Source organism: Vulpes lagopus, chromosome 4, assembly GCF_018345385.1.
Source record: "Vulpes lagopus strain Blue_001 chromosome 4, ASM1834538v1, whole genome shotgun sequence".
In the NCBI taxonomy this organism is placed as follows: Eukaryota; Metazoa; Chordata; class Mammalia; order Carnivora; family Canidae; genus Vulpes; species Vulpes lagopus.
In genome coordinates, this window is record NC_054827.1 from 102,237,895 (window position 1) to 102,258,640 (window position 20,746).

Consider the following 20,746-nt stretch of genomic DNA (forward strand, 5'->3'; position numbering starts at 1 on the left):
GGCCCATCTCCTGTCTGTGTGCACCATAGGTTTGAGCTGATGCGCATGTGCTGGCAGTACAACCCCAAGATGAGGCCTTCCTTCCTGGAGATCATCAGCAGCATCAAGGACGAGATGGAGCCCGGCTTCCGGGAGGTCTCCTTCTACTACAGCGAGGAGAACAAGCCGCCCGAGCCGGAGGAGCTGGACCTGGAGCCGGAGAACATGGAGAGTGTCCCCCTGGACCCTTCGGCCTCCTCGTCGTCCCTGCCTCTGCCTGACAGACTCTCAGGACACAAGGCCGAGAACGGCCCAGGCCCTGGCGTGCTGGTTCTGCGAGCCAGCTTCGATGAGAGACAGCCTTACGCGCACATGAACGGGGGCCGCAAGAACGAGCGGGCCTTGCCTCTGCCCCAGTCTTCAACCTGCTGATCCCTGGAGCCCGAATCCCGTGCAGACAGTAACGTGTGTGCACGCGGGGCGGCGGGTGGGGGGGAGTTCTAACAATCTAGCCACAGCCTCCTGTACCTCAGTGGATCTTCAGAACTGCCAATGCTGCCCGCGGGAGACGGCTTCTCTGCAGTAAACACGTTTGGGATGTTCCTTTTTTCAATATGCAAGCAGCTTTTTATTTCCCTACCCAAACCCTTAACTGACATGGGCCTTCAAGAACCTTAATGACAACACTTAATAGCAACAGAACACTCGAGAATCGAGTCTCCTCACTCCCCGTCTCTTCTCAGACCTGCCTCCCTCCCTCCCTCTCACATTTCTCTCTCTCTCTTTCTCTCTCCCCTTTCTCTTTCTTTGTGCTTCAAAATGGAAAAACCTTTGCCGCAAGTCCATCTGGGACACCCTTTTGATCAGAGTAAGGAACTAACTGGCTGTCCCTCCCCGCGGCCCCACGTCACCCTGGACACACCTGCCTGTCACCGTAGGTCTTTATAAACAAACATACACATGAACACATTGAGACGGATTTTTTTTAACTGTATCTCTCACCTTTTTAGGAACATACAAAATTGAAAAAGGGTCATCGTTCACTCAAGGTTGTTACCATTTTAATGCTGCCAAATTCTGCCAAAACCCTTGACTTCCTCCCTCCCAGCCCCGCACCAATTCCCTTGTTCCCAGAGGCATGGGGCCAGCATGGCATCTAGTCTGCCTGCTGAGGCTGCAGTCCATCCGATCACCCCTGGTGTTCCTCTCCAGTCTTACATTCATGCAGGTCTAGTTGCTCCTGACTAGGTTAATATTGGGGAGAAGTGGGCAGATGGGGAGCGTCTCTCCATGAAGCCTAGGAGAGGCGGAAGCCTCCTACCCCACACCCGCCCGCCAGCCCCCAGCAATTCTGGAGGAAACAGGCCCTGTGGAGAGTCTGGCAGACAGGCTTGAAGGGGAGGTCACGCACGTGCCAGTCTCCTGTCCCCCACCCCTCAACCGCGGCCCCCACTCCCGGCCCCCCAGGATGCAGACGGGAAGGAGTTTCCAGGGACTCAGCCCAACTGTTGGTGCAGGTTTGCAAGGAAAGAAATTCAAACACCACCACAACAGTAAGAAGAAAAGCAGTAAACAGATTCAAGCATTCTAAGCTTTGTTGACATTCTCTCTGTTACTAGGACTTCTTCATGGGTCTTACAGTTCTATGTTAGACCATGAAACATTTGCATACACATCGTCTTTAATGTCACTTTTATAACTTTTTTACGGTTCAGATATTCATCTATACGTCTGTACAGAAAAAAAAAAGCTGCTATTTTTTTTGTCCTTTATCTTTGTGGATTTAATCTATGAAAACCTTCAGGTCTACCCTTCTTCCCTTTCTGCTCACTCCAAGAAACTTCTTATGCTTTGTACTAGCGTGCGTGACTTTCTTCCTCTCTTCCCAGTAACCAATACTTCTATAACATAATTTGCCATGAACTGTTTGATGCCTTTTTATAAACACTCCCTCCCCTCCCCGCTCCCTCTACCCGTTAGCTCCGTTCTAACCCGTAGGCTCTGTGGGCACGAGGCTGGCGCAGGAAGCAGGCTGAGGGTGGTGGGCGCCCCCCCAGTGGGAAGGCCCCCCACTCCTCAGCCTGCTCCCACACAGCGCTGGAGTCTGTTACAGTGCAAGACATGATACAAACTCAGGTCAGAAAAAAAAAAGGTTAAATATTTCGCACATCCTTGTTCAGTGTTTCAAGTCACCGTTGTTGGAAAGTCTCACCTTCTCTTGCCCTCACCTTTGTTTCGGTTGTGACACACATATATCTATTTTTTTAATTCTTGGGTACAACAGCAGTTTTAGCTGCAGACACTAGGCATCTGGATTACTAGTTTTTGGGGTTTGGGGTTTTTTTTTTTTCATTTTTTTAAATGGATATTTAATCCTTCCCATCCCACGATAAAGAGCTGCTGAGTCCAAGGGTGCAGTGGAGCAGGGCTTCCGCCACCACCCTCCAGACCAACCTACCTGTCTTTAGAACCAGAAAATCCCCAGGCACCTCCTTGGCACTGCAGGGGGCGCAGGGTGTGCAGGGGCAGACGCCCCCCATGTCCGTGGCCAGAGGGCCAGGTCGGGGTGAGCGCAGAGCCACAGTGGCTGGGGAGCCCCTCTGCTCGCTCCCAGGGGACCAGGGCCCCAGCCTGGCCTGCTTTTCCTTGGCCAGGAATCCAAGTCTTCAGGGGCCTTGGGGTCTTGTTTTGTTTAGTTTTTAGCACTTCTCACCAGAGTGATGACAGCGCACGAGTTGCTTCTGGGATGGAAATGTTTAAATTATGAGTAAGAACAAAGCTAAAATATGAGGATTGCTAGTTATGACTGGAGATTAAACATGAGAAAGCAAGTGCATAGTGCGTTTCTGCTTGTCTGGAGCTTCAGTCCTACAATATTCTCTAGCCTCTGTTCCATAGTTTTTTCCCTTAAAAAAATGAGAAAAAAGAAAAAAGTTAATTAAGAAGGTATTATATGTAGGAGTTTTCTTTTAATTTATTTTGTGATATCAGTTTCAATCACTGTAAAGAAGCCCCATTATGAATTTAAATACTGAGAAAAGGGTTTTGTGTGTATGTGTGTAAGACAGGACAGTTTTTGGGTTTTTTGGGTTTTGTTTTTGGGTTTTTGTTTTGTTTTTCAAACATTTATCTACCTCACTCTTATTTTTTATATGTGTATATATACAAAAGAATACATCTCACATTTCTCAGCACCTGACAATATGCCGTTGATACTGGTAACCTCATCCACACCACAGGCCACACACACCAGGCGAGGCAGGGAGAGGCCAGGCTGTATTCCTGGGTCGAAGCAACACTAATACACCTCTCCACTTATGTCAGACAGCTTGCCTTTTTCTGGGATATCTCGTTTTGTGTTGCTTTTGTTCTTCTCCTAACTTGGTTTCCTAAGAGGTTGTGAGGTGTTAGGATTTCCTTCCTCTCGGCCTGGGGTGGGGGGGGTGGGGGTGCTGCACTCTGCTGTCTGCTGGGAGGTGAGCAGCAGAGGGCCAGAGCATGCAGGGGGGGGAGGGTGCTGCTGCTTGGCAGTCCCAGGCCGGCTGTCTTTAAACCAGCCTCTGTGCAGATTGAATGACAAACAGATTCTGTCATTGGAAGAGCACTCGCTTCCTTGGTTTTGAGGACTGGAAGTACTGAGGGGGGCAGGCAGGCAGTTTCTGGGTTAGGATCATACCTGGCAAGGTGCCACAGTGGCCCAGGCCTGCTCGAGGTGGGGACAGGATGTCATTGCTCTGGGTCCATCTTGTGGTGCAGCCACATCAGTACTCTTGAGAGCTTAGTCCGCCAGGCCTCCTGCTGGAGAATGCAGAGGTTCCTGATCTGCTAGCCAGTCCCATTCAGGATGTACAGAGGAGACAAGTCCCCCTCTCTCCAGATTGTTCATCCACTTCACCCTCACCTCCTCCTCCCCCAGGGGAAAACAGAGACCAAACCTCCAGGCTGGATAGGGGGGCCGGTGGTCGGCGCCCAGCCTCCTGCTGGGGTGGTGTGCGACCCGCCGGAGCTGTGCCTTCATCCCGTCCTCCTGCTGCTCACAGGGATGGATGGCACATGCCCCAATTCCAGCAGCTGCTCTCACAGGCACTGGTGACTCTATCTGGGAAACGTGGTGGGGGTTTTCCCAAAGTGTGGATGGCTCCTTTCAGTTCCAGTACTGCAGTGAAGCTCAGGAGCACTCTTCCTCCTGCGAGAACACTATGCTCTCTTCCCAAGGCCCCTGGCATCTTAAGGTCACTGAGAAATACTGTTGGATCAGGGTTTTCTTCTTCCACACTGTAGATGACCCCTTGGAATAGTGGCCGCTCCTCTTTTGCACATATCTACCGGTTTCCACAACTGGATTTCTACAGATCATTCAGCTGGTTATAAGGGTTTTGTTTAAACTGTCCGAGTTGTTGGTGTCCTCTTGTTTTTGTCTTCTGTAGGTGGTTTTTCTTTAAGTAGAAAGAAAACATTAATAGTGTAGTGCCCATCATAACCAATGCTTCAGAAACACTTAAATAAAAAAAAAAATTTTGCTTGTGTGATGGTGCAGTCATTTTACTGGACCAAACCACCCACCTTGACTATCCCAAGGCATCATCTATCCACAGTTCTAGCCTAATTTTATGCTGATTTTCCAACCTCTTCTTGATTTTTCTCTTTTGTACGCTCCAAATAATCTAATCAAGCTGAGTTGTGGCATTTTTCCATGCAACCTTCTTCTGACAGCGGCTCACACTGCTTGAAGTGACGTGAACCACTGAGGCACATCATTGAATTGATGTGAGCGTTAAAACATTAGCACACACGGCCCTTCCCTGAGGCAGCAGGAGCTGGTGTATTCTGGAGACACTGTCAAACTTCAGCTGTGTGACACCCAGACTACCCCAGCTCTCTCTTTATGGGATGTCATGACATTTGACACACAATTGGGATGTGCTTCCTCACTGGAAGATAGAAGACCGTGTTCTTGGCCAACACTGGCCTCTCCTTCCAGCATGTTTCTTGTGACTTGGGAAAACATTTCAATGGTAGGAAAAGTGGCTTGGTAAAATTGGAAAAAAAAAAAAAAAAAAGTGGCTATTGTGGAACTACCCAACGGCAAAAATGCTTGGCAGTTGCGGCGTGCTGTGGTTGGGATAACAGATTTACAAGCCAAATATGCCAAACTCTAGGCCGGTTTGTTCCACCAAAGCCCTTTTCTCAGCAGCTCACCTCCATTGGCAGGTGGCTGCACATATGATGCGGGCTGCTGTTGCATCTTGTTGCTGGAAAGATCACACTAGCTCAGATCGGTGAGAAGTCTAGGATGCTTGGTCCCAGGTCCTCAGCTGTTACTGCTGGGTCTTCCTTGGGGGAGGAGGGGCTGGTGTCAAAGGCAACTCCTTTCCAAAACATAGGTCCCCCCTCCTGTTGACAGTAAAGCTCCACAGTATGCCTTGGCCCATTCCAGCAGTCCCACTAATGTATTTAAGGTCTGGGGTTTGTTCTTTTGTTACTGTTACTTTTGTGTTTGTTGGCTGTTTTTTTGTTTTGTTTTGTTTTGTTTTTTGTTTTTTAAATTTCCTGGGCTAAGCAGCATTGGGAGATACGGACCAGATCCACTCTCTAAGCACCGGTTATGAAAGTCAACCTTTATTATTCCCCTCTGACTAGTCGGTGGTACAAATGAGAATTTCAAGAGAGGATGTTGTTTAGATTGAACCTCTGTTGCCAGAGATGCTGAAGATACAGACCTTAGGCCACAGGGTTTCCTTTTGGGTCTCCAGCTTACATGACTCGTTCACTTCAAGAAAAAGCAGACTGAACACTCTTTGACAGTGGGATGATGAGGCAGTAGGAAACCACTGTTAACAGGGTCATGACATGACATGAAGCCAAGAATGGCAAGAAGGGTATGGGGTTGGGAAGAAGTGTGGGCCATGTTTTGAACTTGATGGTTTCTGAAGGTATCAGACCACATCAAGTCTCAACAGTCATCCATGGGCATTTGGTTTCAACAAAGAAACTGACATCCTCCTTTGGAAACTGTTGTTGCAGAGTTCAGTGAAATCGTTCAAAGAACTCGAACTGCATTGCACCCGTCAGTTGTCAGTTCTGAGGCATGATGTTAGGGTTTTGTTTTATTTTGTTTATGCAAGAACATAATCACTCATCTGTATGTCCACGTTTGTGTGTGTCCACATCTTTCTGGTAAACATTGTTCTAATTAGTCACTCATTAGCGTTTTCAATAGGGCTCTTAAGTCCAGTAGATTACGGGTAGTCAGTTGACGAAGATCTGGTTTACAAGAACTAATTAAATGTTTCATTGCATTTTTGTAAGAACATAGAATAATTTTATAAAATGTTTGTAGTTTATAATTGCTGAAAATAATTTAAAGACACTTTTTTTTCTGTGTGTGCAAATATGTGTTTGTGATCCATTTTTTTAGGACACCTGTTTACTAGCTAGCTTTACAATATGCCAAAAAAAAAAAAAAAAGATTTTTCCCTGACCCAGGCCGTGGTTCACCCTCTTTTCCCCCATGCTTTGTGCCCTAGTTTATAACAAAAGAATGATGATTTAAGAAGTAGTTCTGTATCTTCAGTATCTTGGTCTTCCAGAACCCTCTGGTTGGGATCATCTTTGGTCATTTCCCTTTGGAGTGTAGCTACTTTAACAGAGAGAACCTCATTGGCCAAGGACACAGCAAAGGTGTTGCAGCTCAGCAGTGCGTTTGGCTCTCCTGAGCATCTGGTTTGGTGGTTCCCATTGTCGTGCAATGCCCAGAGAGGGAAGGACTTGATGGCACAACTAACGGTTTCACAGTGATCACAGCATACATACAGACTTATCACATGAATGATGGTAATTCTGGTGCACACAGGCCGTTTGCTTACATGCCTCATATTGTGATTAGCGCTTTGTTATAACAAGGAAGAGACCCTATTTATTTTATTTAAGGCAGAACACTGAAGACACATTTTTCTAGTCCAAAACAAGTCCTTTTCAATAAAAACTACACACATGAAAATGTGTTTCAGTTGGACTCCATTTCCTCTAACTCCCAATGGATTATTGGCCATGTCTACACTTCTCCACAAAAATCTCTATCATTAGAAACATCTGGATGCTTTGCACTACATGGGAGAAAGGTCCAGAAACATTTTTGTTTGTTTTCAACTGTTCAGTCAGATGTTTGGCGTTGCATAGACACATCCACAGGTGGAATAGATGCTTGGCAAAAACACCTGTCTGCTTTCTAAGCCAGTGAGGTTGAGGTGAGAGGTTTGCCAGAGTATGTCTACCTCTGGGACAAAAAACAAACAAAAAAAAAAACAAACAAAAAAATCAAACCAGAAGGCGCAATGGAATGGATGCATCGCAAATAATGCATTTTCTGAGTTTTCTTGTTTAAAAAACGTTTTTTAAAAAAGTAAAAAAAAAAAAAAAGTAATAACATGGCCAATTTGTTACATAAAATGACTTTCTGTGTATAAATTATTCCTAAAAAAAAAAATTCCTCTGTTTATATAAAAAAAATCAGTAGATGAAAAAAATTTCAAAATGTTTTTGTATATTCTGTTGTAAGAATTTATTCCTGTTACTGCGATATACTCTGGATTCTTTACATTATGGGGAAAAAAAAGAAACTTTGTCTATTTTGAATGGCTGAAGCTAAGGCAACTTTAGTTTCTCTTACTCTGCTTTTTTCTAGTAGTTAAAGTACTACATGGTTTAAGTTAAATAAAAGAATTCTGTATGCATTTTTGGTCTCTGATTTCGTTCCTCTTCCTTTCTGGAAGGATCACCACGCTTCTGAGGCAGGGAAGCTGAGCTACGTGTGGCATGTGTGTTCACACATGTCGCTTGGAGGTGTTCTGTGTGAAGGCTTTGCTTTATTTCTGACAGCTGAACCTTCTCAGCATGCAAATTGCTGGGGAAGACAAGGAAGCTATTCTGTTTCTCACTCCATTAAATCAGCTAGAAGAAAATTTGAATACATAAAATATAGAAATCTGTTTTTGACTGATTTGGAGACTTTTCCTCTATCTTCCACTGACAAGTCAGGCCAGGGCAGGTTTGCTGTAGGTGACTCTGGGACAAAGGACTTAAACTTCACATTTCCTGTCCTGGCTGGTACCTCACAGCCACCATACCTACTCAGGACGCAGGGGAGAAGCAAGTAAGCAAGCGCACAGAGGACGTGGCTCGCTGGAGGTGTTCAGAAGGTTACCTTCTAGCTGATGATCTTGGCCTGTCCCCGGGCCTCTACCATCCAGGCATCTTTTTTTTTCCCCCAGGGGAAATGGCCATAGTAAAAAATGTGAATATATGTTCAAAGGAACAAGCTGTAAGTGTTGTGGAATCACACCAGAAATGTATAGACACATCAGGAGGGCAAGCTGATCATTTCACTGAACTTTCATCATAGGAAACTCTACTCCAGGAACAAAGCCAGGCCCCATATAAAAAGTCTAAAGAGCCAGGTGGAGGCGGGAGACAAATCAAAGGCCACAGTTATTTAAGATCTAGTGAGTCTCACAATTATTTGGATCTAAAGACAAAAGGCCTTTCTCAGAGGATTCTCTCAAGCCCTTGGTGTTGCCCTGGGGTTTTTGTTCACCATTGTCACGGAGTGGCTGGCACTCAATGGTCAAAGTAGCTCAAGGCTCATTTCCAAGGTACATATGAGCAAGCCTATGAGCGGCCAGTAAGGGGGACCCAGGAGTCCATCATGGCACTCCTATGTGCCCCGGCAGGTAAACCTGTGCTTTCAGCTAGCTGCGGCACCCTGGCCACCTGTCCTCAGCCCCAGGCAGCAGCAGTCTCTTCTCTGGGTAAAGGTGCTGAGTCTTCACAAGTGCTAACACCTCCTCTACCATGCCAATTTAAGGCCATAGATCCAGTGGGGCTCTGTGTGTATCTACCCTCACAGGTCCAGCTACAAGCCCGCACTTGGGTGTGTCTGTACAGGATGCGCTCATCACTGATGGAATGGTTTCACCGGATGTTCACAACTCTGCAAAGGAAGGATTTTTTTTAATAGATAACCAAGCACGCAGAAGTGCCCAGAGACGCCCCCCATCCCCCAGTAAGTGACCAACCCCCGAGTTCAAGCTGTTCAAGCTGCGTCAGCTTTCAAACAGACTCAGAACCACCACGTATCAGCCACAAGTAAACAGGCCCCAGTAGGCACCAATAGCAGATGGCAGGCTGCTTAGACCAGGAGGTGAATGGGGCCTTTGGGATTCTTCCTCAAGAACACTGGAGGGCACACAGGGAGAGATGATAACGTTCACCAAGAGGGAACGTCTTGGTGGGCCTCCCCATTGAGGTGACATTTGAAAGTTTATAAAATGTGTATGTGTATGGCTTGGTGCCAAGCAATCTGAAATAACACTGAGACAGGGTCTCAAAGCCCCCTGCTTGCCCCGGGCCTGAGACAGAAGCTACAATGCGAGAGGGGGACAGGGCTCTGGGTAGCAGGTGTTTGCCTACAAATGCAGAAGGGTCTTCCACGTTAACAACCGTGCAGCTGGACCTACACATGCTGGCCATACCATCCCACCCCACTTGGCTGGCTTTGGTCTGCTGCAATGTGACTCTGATCTGTTTTATGTCAAATAAGCCAGTTTTCATTTGCAAAAAAGGTTCTGTAAAGTCTGTACCAAAGGCTCAAGTATGCTAGAGAGCTAATGATAAAACAAGCAAGGCCTGCCCGGTTCCTTTGTTATTATTAAGTTGCAAATGCTTTTCCTTATAGTAAAAGGGCAGCCCTGGTGGCATGGCGTGATCCTGGAGACCCTGGATTGAGTCCCACGTGGGGCTCTCTGCATGGAGCCTGCTTCTCCCTCTGCCTGTGTCTCTGCCTTTTTCTCTGTCTCTATGAATAAATAAATAAAATCTTTAAAAAAAAAAAAAGAATCTAGACACTAAGTAAACGATGTTTTTTTTTAGATGTAATTATGTGAAAGTGATAGCTGTGAGCACAACACCGTAACAAGAAATTTCCCAGACCTTAGCCACCTCAACCCCTTCCCCCCAAAAATCAATGTATCTCAATGGATGTTTGCCCCCAGAAAACACTAAACATGTAAGACCTTGCTCTGAGCAGCTTGGCACAAGACCCAGTGCAGTGCTTGCCCAAAGGCAACATGACAGCTGAAAAGGGGAGATTCTCTTTCTAAAAAGTAGGGATAACACCCAACATGACAGAGAAGCCAAACCTAGCTAGTATTCTTTGCTTTAAGAGCAAATACTACTAATAGGAATATAAAATAGCACAGCTGCCATGGAAAACTGTATGGCAGTCCCTCAGAAACTTAAATGTAGGATTACCTTATGATCCAGCAATTCCACCTTTAGGGATATAAATAAAGGAACTGAAACTGGGGACTCTACATATCTTTGCACACCAGTGTACACAGTTGTAGTATTTCCAATAACCAAAAGGTAGAAGCAACCCAGTGTCCACCAAAGGATGAATGGATAAACAAAATGTGGTCTATATATACAATGAAATATCACAGCCTTAAAAAAAGGAAATTCTGATACATGTGGATGAACCTCGAAGACATTATCCTGTGCGAAATAAGCCAGTCACAAAAGGACAAACAGTGTCCTTTATACGAGGTCCTTAGAGTAGTCAAATTCAGTGATGGAGGGTGGAATGATGGTTGCTAAGGGCTAGGGGGAGGGAGGATGTGGTTTAATGGGGACAGAGTTTCAGTTGGCAATGTTGCGAAAGTTCTAGAGATAGATGGTGGTGATGACTGCACAAGTGAATGTACACAGTGAATTGGTGAAAAGGGTAAATTTCATGTATGTATATTAAACACAATTTTTTTAAAAGGAGAAAAAAGAAAAACCAAACACTAGAGACTCAGTGATCAGAAGCTGCACACAACACCTGGATGCATGAGCCTGGGGGCCAGAAAGGGGGTATTGAGTGGCCACTCCGCCTGTATGTCCCCCTGGCCAGCTGGTCACAGATCAACCCATCACATACAGCTCTGCCCAACAGGTCTGTGGCTTTGGCAATCTGGGCAGGATCACACTGGCTCCTGCACAGTTTTAAGAGAAAAAAAAAAAATTACTAGGATTTCATTTTATTGTCAAGAAAACCATAACTGAAGCTAGTTAATCCCTTGTGAAATGTCTGCCTTTGAGTGTTCTTCTTTCTTCTGACAATAAAATAACCCTTTGTGATTTCTTTGGGCTAATTCAGAGCTTTCTTCCTCTGTGTAAAAGGTTTTACAAGCCATTTTTTAAAAGTCTCTTAAAGCACAGTTGAACTCTGCACACAAGATTGAAACATTTAATTTTCTCTAAAGAGGCAATCCCCCAATTGGCCCCCCTGGGCTGGAATCACCGAGGTTGAGTTTTCTGCAAACCAGGCTTTGAGCTCAGGCTTTCTCATCTCCTCCAGCATGTCCTGGATGATGACTTGCAGGGCTTTTCCCAGCACACTGGCTGGGAGCCAATGGGATAACGGAGGCACGTGGATGAGTGCCGCACGCCCATTTCCAAGATGCAAAGACAGGTAGTAGGTGTACTCGCAGACATATCTGCAACCACACGAAATGCCATGTTGTTACTCCCTGGGACAACCTCTAACCCCAGAAAAATATAAGGGGACAATGCAGCATCCCCAAGGCACGAGGAAGTCACACCGCCACCCAGGGAGACAGGTTTTGCTGCTCTGCCTCTGAATGACCCCTTTGCTGGGAATGAGCCAGGAAGAGACTGATTCTTGGTCTCATGGTCCCACAACCAGCAAGTGGCGGGGCCTGGGAAGGGACCCGATTTTCAAGCAACCACTCCAATACACCTTTACACCCCGAACCCCCCTCATTCATGTCTACTGAGTCACTGTACAGTGATTCGCTGCATATTCATTCTTTGGGGGGGGGGTGGAGAAAAACTACCTACTGGGGGTCAGAGTTTAGAGACCAAGGCGAATTTATCTCTACGTGGGGCTCAAGCAGAACAGTGAACTCACACCCGGGCCCAATAAAGAGAAACAAAGCATCCGCAAAACGCTGGTGGCCCTCGAAACACGCCTCCACGCACCGGAGGCCCGGGCGGGGCGGGGCGGCCTGGGGGCCCCGGGGCGGAGACCCGGGCGCGGGGACGTGGCGCACGTGGGCAGCAGCTGCCCCGGGGCGGCAAGTGCCCAGCCAGGCGGCACCGGGCGGCCTCCGCGACAGACGCGGCCGTCCCCGGCCCCACGACCGGACGCCCGCGGGACGTACCTGCCAGCGTCTCCAGAAACGGCCACGGCCACGCCCTCCGGGGCCGCACGCTTGCTCGCCGCCCCCGCGATGACCCCGGACGCGACCACTTCCGGGCCACCCGGAAGGCACTCCCCGCGCGCCGGCCGGAAGCCCCGGACGTCGGCGTCCCGGTAGCCGTGGTTCTTGGCGCGCCGCTCCAGGAGGATGGCCTTGGCCGAGGCGTCCAGGCCCACGTGCACCGCGAGCTGCGCCAGTAGACGCGGCAGCCGGGGGTTAGGGAAACCGAGGCCGGCGCTGCTCCCGGGCTGTGGCCGCAGGGCCAAGCCCAGCTCGGGGGCGCCTGGGGGCTCAGGGGCCGAGTGTGGGCCTCGGCGCCCCGGGGTCCACCCCCCCAGGCGGGCTCCCCGGGGAGCCTGCTTCTCCCGCGGCCTGCGTCCGCCTCGCTCTGTGCCTCTCATGAGTGAGTAAACAAAATCTGTTTGTTTTTAAGGCCCAGATCTGGCACACAAGCTGCAGGCTTCCCCGCTGACCTCCCCTCATGAATGTGCCGGAATGGAAAACAGCTGGAGAGAGACCCGCGTGGCATTTACTGGGACTCCTTTTATCCGGCAGATACTCTTGCAGGGCGGTGCTCACCCCTTGCTTTCCCGGGGGGTCCCCGGCAGCTAAGACTAGCACCGGAGGAGCTTAGCATTTCGGGGGAATCTTCCATCTCTTGTATGAAACTCTAATAAAGGAGTTAGTAACAATGTGGTAGAATATTGTTAGGATTTTGAGAGCTGATTATTATTTTTCCTCTTTGGGAAAATAGCCACAGAGCGTTTCATCAAAACACCTAGGACGGTTGTCTTAATGGTTTGGCGGTGTGTGTTGTGTTAACCGCATCATCCGGCCTTCCTCCTTCGTGGATATTTGTACCAGTTTTTAAAATAATGACTCTGTTTGGATTTAAAAAAAAAAAAAAAAAAAGCCAGGTGTGATGAAGATGGGACCTCTCCCGATGGGCCATCCTCCCAGCCGCTCTTCCAGGCCCCACAAGTCCTAGTCTCTAGCTTCACCTCAGAGCCGACCTGCCCTGTCTGAGCAGGGCTGGGAAATAACCCAAGGGCCTAGCCGTTGGGTGGAAACTATCTTTGAGTCCTGGCAAGGAATAGAGTTTCCATGGATTTTCCTCCTTTTCGCTCTCCCAAATCTTCTTCCAAGATCCACTCTGAATTTTAACTTAAACTTTTACAAACAGACCCAGAACCTTAGAAAAGTGGCTGGGACCGTACTGGTGGGGACATGGGGGCTGGGTGCACCTCAGTCAGCAACCCTAGGTCCAGGGTCCAGAGGTTCACAGGCCCTGTAGCTCCACCACCGCATCACCCCTCACCCCACCCCACCCCCAGCCTCAGGGCCTTCCCCGCCATCATTTACTTGTGGTTGAAGATCCTCCCAGATTCTGGTGACCCTCTGCTTCACCTCCCTGTAATCTACAGGCAGTTGAAGAATCCGCAGCTCCACCTCCATGCCGCTGTTCAGGCCCAGCTTGGACAGCTCCTGCAGAAAGAAACAGGTAGACTCACCTTTCTTTTTTCTTTTCTTTTTTCTTTTTTCTTTTTTCTTTTTTCTTTTCTTTCTTTTCTTTCTTTTCTTTCTTTTTTCTTTTTCTTTTCTCTTTCTTTCTCTCTTTCTTTTTCTTTCTTTTTCTTCTTTTTTCTCTAAGATTTTATTTATTCATGAAAGACCCAGAGAGAGAGGCAGAGACACAGGCAGAGGGAGAAGCAGGCTCCCTGCGGGGAGCCCGATACAGTACTCGATTCTGGAACTCTGGGATCACACCCTGAGCTGAAGGCAGATGTCCAATCACTGAGCCACCCCGGCATCCCTAGACTCACCCTTCCTGGACTCTTCCTGGGAGAGTCCCTGAAAAGCTAACCCTGGACTCACTCACTCTGTGCCCAGGAGCCTTCTGTGGGCCTTGACCCTGCCCTCAAGGAGCTCACATGGCTGCTGCTGTGAGGGGCCAGCAGGAGACACAGTTCTTGCCTCTCAAGGTCCTGGAAAGCCCGTCCCATTGAGATGTGGGTACACCTGAGGCATATCTGACCTAGCCTGCTAGAACATTGTCTGCAAAAGGGAGGCAGGGGAGATGTAGAGAGCAGATGGGAGCAAGCCAGATGAAGAAGCAGGGGAAGGGGGTGCCGGGCAGGGACTTCAGAGACACAGGGGAGCACGAGGGCGAGTCTTTGGGAAAATGGTGTGACTTGGCGCTGGGCAGTGGGCGTGGGGCAGTGGAAGCCTTCTTCCGTGTGTCCTGCACCTCCAAGGACAGGATGCTTAGCACCCCTGGACTCAGCTGAGCATTAACTGCCTGTAGCACCACCAGCATTTTGACAAGTAACCCACCAACACCAAGGGTGTATCGGGGAGCACTACACATGGGGAAAGATGGGAACAGCAGCTAGAAAAGTCTGTGAGAGCCAGATTGAGTGCTCAGCTAGAGGCTGGACTTTAGCTAAAGCAGAAGGGAGCCAGCAAAGGATTGTGCACAGGGAACTAATGGGTCAGAGCTGCCTCCTAAGAGGATAGAGGTGGGAGTGGGCTTGTTGGTATCACAAGGACTTTGGACCTGCTGAGTTTGAAGGGGAGGGACCTGGCTCCTTGGATCTGTGTGTCTGGAGCTCACAGAGAGGATCCTGGGAAGACAGCGGCATGTCAGGACTGCAAAAACATGGGTCTAGGTGAGATCTGGATGGAGTAGGGTGGGGTGACAGGGTGGCAGAGAGGAAAGCAGGGCTGTGGAGAAAAGGTCAGGGAGCAAGACCCTCCTTCACAGGTGGGAGTCTGGAAGGAAGAAAGCCAGGGAGTGAGATGTTAGGCATGTGCTAGTCCCCATTGGGAAACATTAAATCAGGAACCTAGAGGCCCAGTCCTTTCCCTGCTCCAGGAGCCGTGCTTGTCACCAGGATGGTTTGGGATTAGCACCTCTGTTTTCCCTGACTCCCTTCCCTGGCACTTCAGGACATCCAGGAGTGTGCATCCTTGGATGGAGGCTGCAGCCGGGGTTGTCAGGCCTGCCCAAAAGGTCACAGGCAAGACATCCCAGGGCCCTGCCCTCAGCTTCAGAGGGGACAGGCAGGGACAATGTGCCCCCTGCGGGTCTGCGTCTGCTGCATTGGAGGGGGGGGGGGCACTTCTGGCCGACTTTCTGGTGTCTGGGTCAGTCCTCAACCAGCTCAGCCTTCCTGAGGGGCTCTGCTCCAAACCCAGTTCCCTCACCTGGCTCCAGTTTTGTTCTCTTCCAAAAGTAAGCACCTAGATCACATCCCCATTTGGGGCCTGAAGGGGGAATTCCTTTGCCTGACTCTGGTGGTGGGAGGTGGGGAGGAGGGCCAGTGGCCTGGACGGCTGTGGAGGAAACAGGCCAAGCCTCCACGTGGACATTGCAAGGGCCAGACACACCAAGGAGGTTCCAACTCCTGTGTCCCCACCTTGCCCCTTCCTGTGGGGAATGAGTGAGACAAGGAGCAGGGAGGCTGCAGAGGCCCGGCCCCTCCGGCTGCTCCCAGTGCAGGAAGCAAGGCCTGTAAGGCATCACTCTTAGGCATCTTTGCCTTTGTCTTGACAGTGAGGAGGCCATGACTGGGCCCAGGCTGCTTCTCAGAACCCAAACATCTGCGAAGAACTAGTTTCTTCTACTTGGTGGGGTCCTTACGGGGTCTGACTCTGAGCAAAGGCTGCAGAGGAGCTCCAGAACCAAATGGAGTTGCCTGGGAATCTGCTTTCAGAGCTGTTCCCTGAGAAGCTGCTCAGTCATCAGTGGAAACGTCGATGACTTACGCTCACTAAGCCTGCAAAGGCGCTACGCCGGAGAGGTGGGCACATCCACCCTGAGCCAGGCAGGCCCAGTCGGCCCAGCAGCCACTGGTGAGCGCCTCCTCTTCACAGAGGAATGCAGGCGGCTCCGCCTCTGGGTTGGCATGTGTAAGCCCAGGCCAAAGCAGGCCACAGGGGGAAGGGGGGGGGCTCTTTTTTTTCCCTACCTTGGCTTTTTTTTTTGCCACCAAGAAAGTTGGGAGGAGAGAGAAAGCAAACCCCTGGACATTTTATAGGTGTCCCAGCCGCTGCCTGGGTTCGGGACCAGCTTTTGGGGGGCTCCCTTGCATGAGTTTCCTGTGGCTGTCACAACAAAGTGGGTGGCTGAGGACCACACTTGATTATCCAAGCCTGGAGGAAAGAAGTCCAAAATCAAGGTGTCGGCAGGCACACACTCCCTCTGAACCTGTAGCCTCACCTGCTCCTTCCAGCTCCCGAGAGCCACAGGCAGCCCTGGGCTCCTGCAGGGTCTCTGCAGGCCTTCCTGTCATCTTCCCTCTGGGTGAGTCTGTCTCTGAGTCCAGGTTCCCCATTTTATAAGGATGCTTGACCCCTAACACTGTCTGAGGCTGTGCTTCGCAGAGGGTCATGGCATCACTCCTGCCAAAGTAGAAAGTGCAGGGAAGCCAAACTGTAGCCTCCTCGGAATTCACAGAGCCAGCGTGGGATGGACGGCATTCCACATGTGACTTGACACCTCTGTTGTTTTTGTTCTGGTTTGCTTTTTAAAGATTTTATTGGGTCGCCTGGGTGGCTCAGCCAGTTAAGCATCTGCCTTCGGCTCAGGTCATGATCTCGGGTCCGGGGATGGAGCCCTGCATCCCTGCATCGGGCTCCCTGCTCAGTAGGGAGCCTGCTTCTCCCTCTGCCACTCGCCCTCCTCATGGTCGCTTGCGCGCTCTCTCTCTCTCTCTCAAAATAAATAAATGAAGAAGACGAAGAGGAAGAAGAAGAGGAAGAGGAGGAGGAGGAAGAAGAGCAAGCAGAGCCTTTCTTTCTCTGCCAGATGAGGACACAGCCAGAAGGTGGCCACCTGCAAGCCAGGTAGACGGTTCTCACCAGAAACCAAATCTGCCAGCACCTTGATCTCAGGCTTCCAGCCTCTAGAACTGTGAGAAATAAATGTCTGCTGTTTAAACCACCCAGGCTATGAAATTTTGTTATGGCAGCTCGAGCAGACTGATAGAGGGGCTTCAGGTCAGTAAGGAGATGGGGCCTAGCGGAGTCTCAGATGCTTGCCCACTCATCCATCCAGCTCTTTATGGAGCTTGAAAGTGCCACACATAGCCTGGGACTGCAGTCAGAATCTGATTTGGGATATTGAGGAACTTTTTCTAACTTGAAATTATGGAGAGAGTCTCCAGGTACTGCCTCATGTGGACAATCAGCTCACTCTCTCGTTCCCTCCCTCTCTCTCTCTCTCTCTCTCTCTCACACACACACACACACTTTGGTGTCCTGGGCCACCTACACAGTGCCCATGGCAGACAAAGGAATTTTACCAAATATAAGCCAACTTGATGATCGTCACCACCCTCAGCCTAGAACAAGTAGGGTGCGGGGCAGAAGGGGGGTGGCCAACTACAGTGCCACAGGGAAGGGCATGGGCTTTGGGGTCAGGAAGATGCTGGTTTGAGACCTGGCTCTGCCAACCTCACTGGGTGAACTCAGGCATGTTATTTAGCCTTCGTGCGACTCAGTTTAATTCTCTGTGAAATGGGGAGAATGAAAAGTCGGAAGAGTTTTCATGACTATTGAATGAGAGAGGGTTTCCCCAAAAGTGCCCAGCACAGTGCCTGGCACATAGTCAGGGCTTTATATGAGGGATCAATGCTTATAATTAATCCATATTAATTTGAGAAAGTCATGCAAGGATTTATTGAAAGTGACATTTAGTAGAATTTGATGAGCCTGAGGCCTGTCAGAAGTGGTGAGTGGAACATTCTGCATAAGCAGAAGGCAGGCCTTCTTTCTGCCGAGAAGGGCTGGTTGCTTTAGCACACAGAGCGTAGGTTCTGTGCAAACATGGAGGGAGCCAGGGGTTTGTGCCTCCCGGACTGGCACACTTTCTCAGCTAGAAGAGCAGAGTGTTTGTGCTTCTGGAGGGCAGGGACAGAGCCTGGTATAACCACCCTGACCACGGTAGAGTCCAGGGTGCTGTGCTAGCTCGAGGAATGACAAGGCCCCATGGGACGCTGAGCGCCCATGCAGAGCCTATAACCCCTCAAAAAAACCCTGAGTCCCGCCAGTTGCAAAGGTCCTGGGGAAGCAGGGAGCCCGCCTTCTGTCTCCTTCTCCTACTTTTTTCTGTCTCCTTGCAGCCTGAAATATGGTCACCAGGAACACATGGCAGTTTAACAAAGGGAAATGAAAGGAAGGAAAAAAGACACCAGTTGCTCTCTGAATTTTTTTCAAATCCACGGAGGCTGTGGCACCAACTGGTGTTGTAAAACACTTGCTGTTTTTCCAAAATGTGATGCTTCCCCTATCAGATGAAAGTTCAGGACTAGGACCAGCCAGCAAGAATGCATTTCTTCGTTCAGTCATTCAGGCTGCAGGGCTGCCTGTCCTCTGCTCAGGGCTTGGCATGCCTCAGAGGGTCACATTCTTAGAGGAGTTTCCAACTAGAAATGGGAAGTGATGACAGGATCCTGGTGGGAAGGCCTGGGTTGGCCTCCCACCCTGGGCTGCAGAAGCCCCGGGGTAAGAGAGAAGGAGCCCAAACTCTGCTTCTTCCACTCCCAACTGTGTGAGTTTGGCCAAGTCATTGAAACTCGCTGAGCCTCAGTTTCCCCAGCTATCAGCCACAGTAAAACAGGACCTCCTTCATATGGGTTGCTGTAAAGGTTAAACTGTGCACAGGGGGTTGCCGTCTAAGAGGGCTGCATGGAAGAGGGGCCTCTGCCCAGGGCTTGGAGGATTAGCAGGAGAGTGCCAGGGAAAGCAAGAGGGAAGCTTGGAGATGTGTGCAGACACTCCTCTCTTCCTTCCTCCCTCCCTCCCTCCCCTCTTCCTCCCTCTCTCCCTCCCTTTGCAGTGAATTTATTGACACAGGAAAACCCCTGAGAAGGAATAAGTTAAAAAAAAAATCAGGATCTCAGACTATTTCCTGGAGTCATTCATGGAAATGAAAACATACTGAAATGGGTATCCCTTGAGGGAAGAGTTGGGGTGATTCTTCTTTTATTATTATTGCAGTGTGACATATATAGGAGCAATTCTCAACTCTTTCTATACTCTTTATAAGATTTTTACAAGGCATGTGTATACTATTTTTCTGGTTCTAAAAGCTTAAAAAAAATAGTGCACTATTCAGACTAGCTGCTCCTGAAGAATGCTTGCTGTGTAGGGCACTAAGCCCAGCACCTCCCCACAACCCTCCTGATGAAGTGCTAACAATGCCCCTATTTTACAGATAAAGAAACTGAGGCCCAGAGAGGATATGTTTAAAAGAAGGCACCAGGACTGCTGGGTGGCTCAGCGGTTGAGCATCTGCCTTCAGTTCAGGGCGTGATCCTGGGGTCCTGGGATGGAGTCCTCCTGCTTCTCCCTCTGCCTGTGTCTCTGCCTCTCTCTGTGTGTCTCATGAATAAATAAGTAAAATCTTCAAAAATAAAAATAAAAATAAATAAAGGTGGGAGGAATTCCAAGAAGTAGCCACAAAGGACATGTTATGGTAACAGTGAGGTCAACTGTTTAAGTAATTAAGGAAATCATAAGTGATTTGGGAAATCTGGGGGTTCTATTTAAAGGTCACTCTCTGGACACCTGGGTGGCTCAGTCGGCTAAGCGTCTGCCTTTGGCTTAGGTCATGATCTGAGGGTTCTGGCATCTGGGATGGAGTCCCACATGGAGGGGGGTGGTTCCTGCTCCACGAGGAGTCTGCTTCTCCCTCTCCCTCTGCCTGCTGTTTCTCCTGCTTGTGCTCTCTTGCTCTCTCTCTCAAATAAATAGATAAAATATTTAAATAAAATTTAAAAGATCACGCTTTTTCTTAACAATGCCAAGTTACCTTCTCCATATGACAACTGTCTCAGCATACTCCCAATATCCTTTGAGTCATTCCTCCACACTCATGGGTCATGGTCTGAAAAATCCAGTAATAAAAAACAGAGACCCTATAATCCCCAAACCTCTATCTAGAGCAGCTGTCTCCAAGTATTTTGATCATGTGCCCCATTAGTAAAAAATTTTAGTGTGCATACATAGGCACATATACACATACACAAACACTATCATTAGCTGATGATGTCTTGACATCTCGAGGCATGATACATCCTTCAAGTAGGTTTCATTATTCCTAAGTGGATTCAAATCTATATTTTCAATGGTTTTCTTAATTCCTCCTCTTTTGGCGAGGAGGCAATTTCTTATCAGATGGTCATTGTTTTTATGTAAAGACCTTAGCTGGCAAAGAGCTCGATGGAACGGTAGGAAGAGTATCACTCAGTTTCTTTCACAGGTTTGCATTAATAATATTGTCTTTTATTTGGGGGGTTTTGTAGATTATATTTGAGAGTTCCTTGTCTATAATTTGAAGATTAGGTTAGGGGCACCCAAATGGCTCAGTCGGACACTCATGATCATGGGATTGTGAGATTGAGCCTCTCATCAGGCTACAAACTAGGCATGAAGCTTGCTTAAGATTCTCTCTCCCTATCCCTCTGCCCCTCCCCCCAATCGCTCTCTCAAGTGCATGC

The 20,746-nt window shown here is 48.9% G+C and overlaps 2 protein-coding genes across 8 annotated transcripts in view; one reads left to right on the forward strand and one right to left on the reverse strand.

Moving 5' to 3' along the window:
• The window catches only part of IGF1R (insulin like growth factor 1 receptor), a 304,252-nt gene extending 296,540 nt beyond the window's left edge, over positions 1-7,712 (forward strand). For both annotated transcript variants that reach the window (XM_041753582.1, XM_041753583.1), the window contains exon 21: positions 30-7,712. In XM_041753582.1, the coding sequence (XP_041609516.1) occupies positions 30-411 (382 nt within the window). In that variant the 3' untranslated portion in view covers positions 412-7,712. The remainder of the gene's footprint in view (positions 1-29) is intronic.
• A 3,540-nt stretch (positions 7,713-11,252) lies between these two features.
• PGPEP1L (pyroglutamyl-peptidase I like) overlaps positions 11,253-20,746 on the reverse strand; it is a 44,482-nt gene continuing 34,988 nt past the window's right edge. For 2 of the 6 annotated variants that reach the window (XM_041753596.1, XM_041753595.1), the window contains 2 exons: positions 13,605-13,727; positions 11,523-12,430 (listed from right to left, as the gene is read on the reverse strand). In XM_041753596.1, coding sequence (XP_041609530.1) covers positions 11,918-12,430; positions 13,605-13,697 — 606 coding nt within the window. In that variant the 5' untranslated portion in view covers positions 13,698-13,727 and the 3' untranslated portion in view covers positions 11,523-11,917. The other 4 variants (XM_041753592.1, XM_041753591.1, XM_041753594.1 and 1 more) reach the window with 3 other exon arrangements.